This window comes from Crassostrea angulata, chromosome 10 (genome assembly GCF_025612915.1).
Source record: "Crassostrea angulata isolate pt1a10 chromosome 10, ASM2561291v2, whole genome shotgun sequence".
Classification (NCBI taxonomy): domain Eukaryota; kingdom Metazoa; phylum Mollusca; class Bivalvia; order Ostreida; family Ostreidae; genus Magallana; species Magallana angulata.
Window position 1 is genome coordinate 34,550,739 of NC_069120.1, and position 11,210 is coordinate 34,561,948.

The 11,210-nt window shown below is 33.6% G+C and overlaps 1 protein-coding gene across 1 annotated transcript; it reads right to left on the minus strand.

Annotated features, from left to right (window-relative positions):
• Positions 1 to 16: 16 nt before the first annotated feature.
• On the minus strand, positions 17 to 7,265 carry LOC128165723 (uncharacterized). Its single transcript, XM_052830520.1, has 4 exons — positions 6,769 to 7,265; positions 4,938 to 5,036; positions 3,584 to 3,739; positions 17 to 936 (listed from the first exon to the last, which is right to left on the minus strand). The coding sequence occupies exons 1-4, from the start codon at positions 6,962 to 6,964 to the stop codon at positions 710 to 712; spliced, it is 678 nt and encodes a 225-aa protein (XP_052686480.1). The 5' UTR covers positions 6,965 to 7,265; the 3' UTR covers positions 17 to 709.
• Positions 7,266 to 11,210: the final 3,945 nt, after the last annotated feature.

Genomic DNA, 11,210 nt, shown 5'->3' on the forward strand with positions numbered 1-11,210 from the left:
AAATAAGAAAAATATATCTGAGATGGTGTTATTCCAAAAAGATTTATTGCATTTTACATTCCCACATATGTATAGCAAAAATGAATACATTGGTAAGAAAAGGGAAAAATATAAATCATGAAAAACAAATTGTAGAAATTCATGATCTCATCATTTTGTCCAACTTTAAAGCATGTATCATGATCTTTAAAAAAAAAAACAACCAAAACTCACAAAACAAAAATAGATTTATCAGTATGAATGCCATAAAAATAATCATACAATGTATTGAGTACCGGTATTTAATATAAAACACACAAGTTTTTAAGTACAAAAATATAATGTTCTTCTTATTGCATACACATTATATACATTTACATACTGAAATGTTTGTAATTTTTCAGAATCAACGTTACTTTTTTCTTAAAATTTAAATTATTTATGCCACAACTTCTGAAAGGTAAACACCTATCGATTCTCGTCCAGAAGTATAATACAAGTACATGTTGCTATAGCTTCCATTCTAAATGGGAAAGAGAGGAATGCGATTTTTAACACCCAGAATTGTTCATGGGTGGTTTAAAAACTGGAAAATGATCATTATTTCCGAAAATAAACACCTTGCTCGATTCTTTAAACTACAGTTTTCATTGTAAAACACCAATGAAAAGGGCAGTATGGACGTTTATAAGTCCGACAAATGTTCCGAGTGATTTTTGCCGGAACAGAATCACATGAAGGAGTTATATTTCCCTGTTTCCGTTATATCATTATAGTCCATCTTTAGCAGACACAGGAAGATAAATCCCTCTAGGATACAGAGAGAGTTGGAGGCCCACTCCATCATGAACGAGAAATCGTACAGTGTCGTAGTTCCGTTGGGGTAGATATTTCTAGAGGAGGAGTCAAGGTCACGTAGGGCGATGAAGCAGATACCGCTAGTTATACCGCACATAGCTGCAAGGGAAAAAATTAGTTTATTATTGCTAAAACGTAAATACTAATAAGCTTAAATGGAGGCGTGTAACTTTCTCACACAATGTCAGTTTATCAAGTTCAATAATTGTTGATAGAAGTAGTTCATTGAGGTTTTTCAATATATATATATTTTTGGCAAATTTTATTCTATTATTTAGGACTGAAGAAATCGGTTAAACTGTATAAATTGTGAATGCAGTGACATTTCTTTACCCATGAGACAATGTTCGAAATAATGACGTCTATGACAACACACAAAACTAATTAATGACTTTTTAATATGTCTAAAACAAGAGAAACTGAAATTTCTATTCAAATGTCGAGAGCTCTATCATCCAAGGACACTTAATGGTATACATGTACCAAAAATTTTAAAAATCCAGAGTTTAACTTCGTTAAATAGCAAATCTCGAAGTACTGAAAAGGCCAGTGCAACTTCTTTAAATGCATTCATAGCTGGTCACAGTAATATGAGCATGGGGGAAAATAATGTCCTCATATTAATTTAAGAAGCACAAGCGTTCACTGGATCCATGATAAACAACATTACATGTCGCCAATTAAACAATTAGATTGAGCAACAGCTAAGTTGAATAATAAAATTCAACAGACTGAAATGAATGGTCTATCAAATGAAACAAGGTAATCGTGGCTTCCTACGATAACGTATTATAGAAACATCACTTGGTTAGATGGACGTATCTTTTCCATTACCAAACATGAGGGAGACATAAATATCATTCTAAAGAATTATATATAATTATATATTTAACTAGATCTCGTTACGAGTAACGAGTAGGTCTTCCGTCCGATTTTGTTTTCATATGATACGATGAAATATCGATATTCTCTGCCAAATCTGCGATCTTGGTGAATCTAGGTTTTTTGTCTCGAGACCGAAAACGGACGAACAAAAGAGGTTTATGAAAATAAAAGCTAGGGTTTTTTATACATATGTTTAGTGTACACTACTGTTAATCATAGCAGATGAAACACCAAAGATAATCAGTTAAACTTGTGAAAAAAATGAATTGTTTGAACTCTTCTGGTGAGTACCGGAAGTGACGGTTGACAAAAGAAAACCCGTTAAATATATCTTCAATCGATTGTCTATCATTTATAAAAGTTTGTGTCTCAATCACTTACAGTGACAAAAATCTCGCTGGTATCAATTTTGTAAAAAAGGCTAAGTACCAAAGATATTTGAAATCTTGCTTGTTTTCATGTTATCTGTAATATAGTTTACGAGTGTCTTGGCTCCTCATTTAAGGGGCCAGCCCCTTTTTCTTGAGTTCAATCGAAAGTTCTCACGAATACTAACATTTTTTGTTCTTACACCCATCTAAAATTGTTGTTCATTTTTGAGATACAAATGATTGAATATTTTAGGGGCCAGCCCTATAGATCCTTTATGGGGACATACTTTGGAGTTTTGATTAGTGGAATTGATTAGAATCATCAATGCAAACATTTTCTTTTCTACATTGCCTAACAAAATATGTCTCCTTCTCTAGATATATAGCATCAAAGTTTAAGGACGTTGGCCCCTTAAAATCCATAATTACGTCATAAATGGGTGTGAAAATGATTTTACCTGATAAAATTTGCTACAATCAACAACTTTGCTTCTATATTGCATTACAAAATTTTGATCGTTTTTAAGTTATTTGCAATAGAGTTTACGAGTGTCTTGGCCCCTAATTTAAGGGGCCAGCCCCTTTTTCTTGATTTTGTTGGAAAGAACGTTTAATTATCTACTATTTTTGTTATATATCTCTTAACAAAATATCAACTGATAAAAAGATACAGATGAAAACGTATGAAGAATTTGAATGAAAATTCGTACCCAATTTTCGTGCCTAAGCGTGCTCCAAAAAATGGCGCCACTGGCGTAAAACAAAATAATAGTGCACAACTTCAGACTATAGACTACCTATTCTGAAAATTTCATAGTCATATCTCTGATAGTTTCTGAGATCAGCTCTGCACAAAATAGGTCGTAAAAATGTACAAAATGGCCGATAAATCGGTACCGGAAGTGCCGACAGGAAAAATCTCAAAAACGTATGAAGTTTACATCAAGACTCATCTTCTCTGAAAAAATGGTCGAAATCGGTCGAATAGTTTTCGAGAAATCTCGTGCACAAAATTTGTGGAAAAAAATAATAATAATAATAATAAGAAATCGTACGAAAACTATAAGGTCTTCCGTTGGAAACGGAAGACCTTAATAAATCCTTTTATTTTGTGTAACATGAACAAATTTGGAAAATCATAATATCAGTTACATGAATTGGGTTCTACTACATTGTCTTAAAAATTATTTGAAGGTTTATGTATCGTAAAAAAAAAATTCACTGTGCTGTTTCTTTTCATGTCAAACTGACAATTTGCACCGGTGCTAACTGCTTGGTACTATTAATGAAAAATGCCAAAACATACAGTGTTGTTTATTTGAGATATCAAACTAAAATCTGAATCAACTAGATGTACATGTCTTTATTGAAGAAATTGAATATATATGAGAGACGATTCAGCACTCGCGAAATTTTTTTTATCCCTACGACACCCTCCTGAACAGACCTTCAGTGAGAGACAAATTGATAGTTCTTGTAACTATGGTTACCTGCTATGAGACAGAGGATGGATGTCACTAGATACAGGGTCGATCTCTTGGCGTTGGCACAGTCCGCCGGCCATAAGCCACATATCATTGTCAGGATGGCAAATATCTGAATCCCTGCCGAGGCTATAGCACAGCCCACCCACGCCCGCTCCAAGTCTGAAAAAATATAATGTGTACATAAATTATTTATCAAACAATAAATACATGAATAAAAGAGTTGTATACAGGTACATTGAATTACAAAAAGATGCCACGGAAACAAATTTGAAACTTTTAAAATTCCTTGAAACTGAATAGGTGCAGAATGTATATGTTCAGTTTGGTAAGGTATGAACTGGCTATATAGACATATGAAAAAATTCTTTATGATAAATTAAGATACGTTTGAAAAAATAGAAAAAGTGGTAAGATTAAATACGGAATCTTTTGGAGACGACAATAAATTCGAGTTCTGCTCGAAAAATATTTTTGGTTATTCAGACTAGATAAGTTATCATTAGATGTATCAACATAACGTAAAGAGTAAAGTTTCAGCGTTTATACGTATTTTGTAACAGTCACGTATGTTCCAACGCACTTGAAAAATTACGCACTTTGAAAAACATTTTCAAAGCATATTTTTTTTTTCAAAATGCGTTACAACACGTAGTATCGTTTTTGAAAGGGACAGTCTCATCTTAAAAATTCTGACCAGAAAAAAAAATCATTCGCGAAAATCATGACAATCGGATTCAATCCTAATCGGGGATGGGGTGGGGCGTATACCTATAAAACTGATACTACGGGACCGCCTGTGTTAGTATAGGTTGTTAACAAAGCAAGATAAATTATACAAGGATTGGTGTGGATGAGGCATCCTCAGAGGAAATGTTAAACTATTTCGGAACAAAGTATATCACTGGGAAACCTTTTCTTTCTTTGAATTTGATATACATGTATTAATTACGAGTAATAGAAAACCTGGACCACATCTTAAAAAGACAAGCACGGGTGTTTCGGTAATTTAAAACCATTTCGAAGAAACGCAGACAGCAACCTTGATCTAAAGATTCTAGATGCACTGTTAACATTGATCCTCCCCATCCACGTCATTGTATAAACCAAATTATAGTATTTGGGTGTAGACTATTTTAAACAATGTAATAGATTGGGAGTATATCTAGGGTTTCAACATATAAAATTGTTACAGCTGAATAAAAAAAAAGCAAGTGTTTCAGTCTGACTATCAAAAACATAATTCTAACGACAGTCCCAAGATGAATCAGTCAGTGGACATGATTTATATAAAAATGTTTGTTGGGGGGGGGGGATAGGCGGAGTTAGAGGGTGGGGTCGTTGTTTTTTTAATACTCACGTAGATACCGCGCCCCCTCCTCCGTGGAAGGCATTGTCCTGGGTACCAGGTCCTGGTAAGTGTAGGCACATTTGTTTACGCGTCTCTCATAAGGCACGTCTAAAAGCAAGAAACGGACATACACATGTATATATATAAAAGCACTGTTCTGTGAGTTTTTAATTTTAACAAATGTCATCAGAGATTTTTGAAAATCACCCCTAATTTGTCTCTCTCTCACACATTATAAAGCACATATGTTTTGAATATATTACGGCGTAACATTTGAAACATTTATACTGTGAATTAATATTTCCCCCCAAAATTAAAATATTTACTCTTTATATTGTGTTAGTGTTAAAATATACATGGTTTAAAAAATGACCAAAACACCCGAATATCGACATCCGGAAAACATACTACTAGTATTTGGTAACTGAAAATAGTTTTTGGTAAAGGAGATGCAATTTATACCATAGTAATCTAAGTTGGTCATAATTATATTGTAATATTAATAAGTAGATTATTTCAAACAAACTACATGAATCGTAAGGAATACATGTACATGTCGTATTTTTTGTGTTCGAAAAGAATGCGAATTTTGGGTTGGATGGGGCAGCATGTATGATTTATTCTTCAGGAGAGGATAGCCTCACATAGTTAAAATGAATGCTGTGAACTTTCAATTTGATAAAAAAATTAATAACCACTATCTGTAAAGTTAATTATCATACTTTTGACATAAAAAGATCTCCCGTGCTATTCGCGACTCTAATATTTCATTTAAACCAATTTCATCTTATTCCTCAATCCACTTTAACAAATAATCACTTTTTATTAAGGTGCCTCAACATTTATTACATCATCATCATCATCATCTCTCTCTCTCTCTCTCTCTCTCTCTCTCTCTCTCTCTCTCTCTCTCTCTCTCTCTCTCTCTCTCTCTCTCTCTCTCTCTCTGACTTTCAGTTCAGCAGAGACAATTTTATCCATGTAAAAATAAAATATTGCATTTTTCATGCAAAAATAGTCTGTGGCGATTGTTAAACGACCCCATACCTACCCACCCACCAACCCAATTCATGACCAACATGATATAACAGTTTTTACACTGGCATGCTATAGCGGACTTGTGTCACTGTAAGATTTAAATGCTGTCCTTTCATACTCGCAGTCGGATATATACGCCCAACCAAAAAGATTTAGTTTTTTAAGGCCTATAACATATATACCCCGTTCCAATGAATAACTACAATGTAAACCCGACACACCTTCCAGGAATTTACCGAATACATGCTTATATAGAAAAGGGTGTGACCCAATTCTTTTGACTCACGTGTTGATAAATTGATAAAAGGAGCATTGAAAATTACAAACATTTACTACACCTTAATTCATATATAGCTTAGAGTAGTAGGTAAAATTTATACACAGAAACATGACACAACTCGTTTTACAAGGCTGAAGACAAATGAAATAAAAAAAATGTGATTAATGAGAAATGTTTGACTAAAAACATACATGTTATATCGTAAATTAAATGACATAAAAAAGTAATTATCTTGTTTTCCTCCAAACAAACTTGTTCATGTTAAAACTTTAGTGGTATTGTAGTCATCTATGTTAACTTTAACATGATTTTGATAAATTGTTGAAGAAAACAAATGATCTAAACTTTCTATAATAACAAAAACTTGACCCAAAGTTGACAACACAAGATCGATATCAAAACATGTGGAATCCCTTCGCACGAACAGAATTGTGAAATCGATGGTTATCAATAGTAACCGTGTATTTAGCCGATAATATCAACAAGAACATCGCATAATAACTTCAGGCAAAATTCACCTACCTTTAGGAACGTCTTTAGTATAACACTTCCTCCACATGCCAAAAGAATACGAGTACGTATTGGCCACGGTAGTATTGGAATTACTGTTCTGGACATTGTACCAATAATCAGTCACAATACTGGTCAAGATAAGTCCAAGAGAAATCAGAATCATACACAGGACCAAGAACAGGAGACACAACTGTCCACGTCCCATGTTGAACCGTGACGGGCCGAGAGAGAGATCTGGATTTAGCGGGGGGAGATGAAGCAGTGGTCAAGACAGCGCCCTGTGCTTATTGTTACCTACTCATAACCGGTTACGGTTCCCCTGTCACGGCACAATACCTGGGATTTTACCTGAATACAAAATGGCGAGACGAGGAGCGTCGGAAACGGGGCGGTTCTCAAAAGCGAATTTTAAATTAAAGAGACTCTTTTTCACATGACTGTGTCAACTAGGTAATTTATACACATAAATCTATATTTGTACAGTTCCTCCTTTTTTTCTTTACATCGTACAACATTCCTTTTGATCGACAGATGTTGACTTTTCCGTTCGATACGTCTGTGCACTGTCATGCGTGAGGTGGTTTTGATTAGAATATTTTGCGTGCATTTAGTAGTAGTTGTTGCGTATTAAACTTCCTTCTCGTGATTAATGAGTAATTTTAATGAAAGTGTAACCTGTCCACAGCTTTTGAATACCTTTAGACGAGAACGGAAAAATGAAAATAAATGAAACACGATAGAGTTAAAGTGTTTACTTATTTATCTCTCAAAATTAGAGAACAATTTAAATGGAAAAAGCGTGTACATGTAATTAAAAAGTTTTAAAAATTGATACGTACAACAAAATTGCGACAGTTGTATTCTTTGTATTTAAAGTTAATCTTTAAACACTTAAATCGTCACTTTTTACTTATCTAAATTACTAATTTTTTCCCACTTGAACCACAAAATGTATCGCTCTACCGGATGGGATATGAGGATGCAATGTGAGAACGCATGTCGATGGTTCAAAAGCTTTTGAAGTCATTTTGTTTTAAACATATTTTATTGATTAATCAAAAGGATAAGAAAAAGGGTCTTACTACTGACTAGTTCACACAAATGCTTTAAATATATTGCCCAATTCAAGAAAAAATTGCGATTTATACAGCGTACAAATGGTATAGAAACTATTGTAACTGTTGCGCTTGTCGCTTAATTTCCTAAACAGATTTAATTCAGTATGTCAGAATTATTATGGTAATTAATGTCTTAACATTGTGGTATGTTAAGTAGTATGATATCGATATTATACATTCTATGTTTGTATCTATATGTACATGTAATGATAATTATTATGTTGTCGGAAAAAAGCTCCTCACAGCTAATGTTTATTGTTGTATAACCCGACTTTAGATAAATATTAACTTATCTTATCTGATATGCAATTAAATAGATTTTTTATTACAACAAGAATATTTTTTACGAGAAAGAAAAAATATATGATGAACACTGATGGCAGTAATCGCATAAACAAAGAGAATAATAGATTGCATTGCGTTTGCATATATGTTTGCTAAATCTCAAGTCGCAGCTCAGTAAGAAAATTATGTTGGTACAACATTCATCCCCCAAAATTGCATAGGATGATCAATGGCTTTTGAAATAATGTTGCGCAATGAATGGATAAAGATGGCTTCGTTGGCTTCTGAATGTACATTTTATGAATTCCTTTGTCGGGCGAATAATTTTTGTCATACCGCCTACTCCCTGTAATTCACCAGAATTTACCAGGTGTGTCAAATTTCTTAATTCAAACGTTGTTTTTATGCCATTCAATGGAATCAATTGCATATCTATCTAAGAAAAGGAAAAAGTCGTTGACTATACACCATTGAATGTTTTGGACAATGATGACAGTGTTTTGACGAACGAAAAGGACGCATTGAAAAGATGTCGAATTGAGTTTGAGATGAAGGAGCAAGCTAGCAATCAATCATTTTTATTACTATTACAATATTCAAAAGGCAGATACATGTATCAAAGAAAAAATGACATGAAGAAAGAATATTGTTAGTATAATGAAAAAAATAATTAATTATGAAATATCTGATTTAGTAATTCGCAAGAATTCTAAGTCTTCATATGGATTGGAGGAAACTCCTTTAAACAATGTCTTCAAATTATCTTGTCCTGTGAGCCTTCGGGTGCAACAAGGACTATAGGAAGGTAGATCATGAAATTCCTAGTAGAAATCGACACATTACGTCATCTTTTCCATCACATTTTTGATACAAGCAGTATTTCTTCGATGTGGCGGAAAACAATATACTTGGAGTGATTCTTCTGTCGTGCACCAGTAAACTAAATACATCTTCTTTATTCACAAAAGAATTATGTATTATTTAGACGCGATCAATTTATTAGCAGATGAACAGAATTGTTTCAAAGAGAAGAAATCGTTGTAAAACCATCTAGATACTCTATAAAGTAGTTAAAACAAAATAATTAAAAATAATGATGTCGCGTGTATTGATCTTAAAAAAATAAAATGTTTGACATTGATAAAAGAGATGATGTTAAATAAGGAATAAGGAATCATTCTTTGAGTATTATGAGGTGATAATGTCGTTCGGTGCGTGGTCAAATCCAATAAAGCCGAAATTATCACCTCATAATATTCAAAGAATGATTCCTTATTACTTATATTTATATATATTATTTCCAATATGTACGATTAAATATTAAATTATTGACATTTTTACCGCTCTTTTATTTCGTATAATTATGCAAACCCCACTTGCGCCTCAGGAATACGTCATTTGACACATGTATCACACGTGTGTTGTACATGAAAACTCTCAGACATGTATTGATGATTCAAATTTCCAAATTTATTAAGTAGATACCACAACCTTTTAAATTAAATATCATTATTCCGATTTGTTTGTTGATTATCGTCTGCCAAAAAATAGCTCGCCGTGGAAGATTTGACACCGTAGGTTAGAAAAATCATTGCAGATTTACGTAATCCGGGTTGTTCTGGCCATAAAATATCAAAACTCACCGGAGTTAATCTTAGGACTATAAACAAATTAAAACGAGTAAGAGAGAGGGGTAATGAAGAAAACCTTCCAAGAACTGGCAGAAGGATAAAAACTGACAGCAGAGCCGATCACCGACTTTTTCGGATAGTCAGAGAAAACCGAAGGCAGACTTTGGAAGACCTTGCCACAAAATTCAACAACATTTCAGTGGAAAATATTTCTTCTAGGACTGTGAGGAGAAGATTATTTGAAAATAAATATAAAAGACATGTTGTTTCTAAGAAAATTACGATCAAGAGAGAGAACAGGTTTTTGTAGGCAGAAATTGTGTTGGACAGTTGAAAATAATTGGTCTAAGGTAATCTTTAATGAAGAAACAAAAGTTGTTCTAGGGGAGGACAAAAAAATTTACGTGTGGAGAAAATCTACCGAACGTTTACTTGGTGAATGTACAGGAATGCTCACCACGGACAGAGAGAAGCAAGGTACTATATCAGCTATGTTCTGGGGCTGTATATCTTATGATGGTGTGGGGACAATTACACTTGTCAATGGAAATATGAATTCCAATAGTTATATTGAAACTTTAAACAATAATTTGTGGCCAGTCATAACAAAAAAAAACTTCGGAGACCAGTCTTGGATATTTCAAGAAGATAATGCCCCACGTCATGTTTCAAGACAATATAATGCCTTGAAAACTGAGAACAATATTCATACTTTACGTTGGCACGCACAAAGCCCAGATATTATTATTATAGAAAATGTACATGGAGAGTTCTTAAAATCCGCATCAAACGCCGCGTAAATGATATAAAAAATAAGTCAGACCTTGAAAGAGTAGTGACTGAAATTTGGGCATCACTTCCTTTACATTACATTAATAGCCTATATCAAAGTCTCCCGAAGCGAATTAAAGCTGTAATCAAAGCTAAAGGAAACATCACTAAATACTAGAAATTTAAGATAAGTGACTATTGTTGTTAGTAAGATATCTCAGTCGAAATTGTACACGATGGTAATGGAACAGTTCTCGAAGCGGGAGTTATTCAAAACTCCAGATTTAATGCTCGAGTCGGACATGGTGGCACAATTAAGTTCTTTTTTGACAGGCAAGTTGGAATTTACAGAATTATATATAAGGAACGATTTGAAGATTTTGTGGTTGTTGGCCGGAAAATTACACATGAATCTTCAGATAGATCATTTTTTTGACACACACGGGGTTTTTGTAGATAAAGTTGCACTGGCACTTTTTTGGATAGAAAACAGTGCACGATTATAGCTACGTATGGAAGATTCTTTGCGATGCCCAGAGAGGTACATATGTCTTATACATGTATACTAGTATGAGAAGTAATATATTTTGCTTCAAATCCAGCGTCGTCCATGGCCTGAATTGCTGTCGCTCTTAGGCAGTGTGCT

Excerpts from the sequence above, each read along its gene's own strand:
- LOC128165723 (XM_052830520.1), bottom strand. The coding sequence starts at position 6,964 with ATGGGACGTGGACAGTTGTGTCTCCTGTTCTTGGTCCTGTGTATGATT. Across the intron at positions 3,740-4,937 it reads GGAGGGGGCGCGGTATCTAC|ACTTGGAGCGGGCGTGGGTG; the intron begins GTGAGTATTAAA and ends ATATTTTTTCAG. Across the intron at positions 937-3,583 it reads CATCCTCTGTCTCATAGCAG|CTATGTGCGGTATAACTAGC; the intron begins GTAACCATAGTT and ends TTTCCCTTGCAG.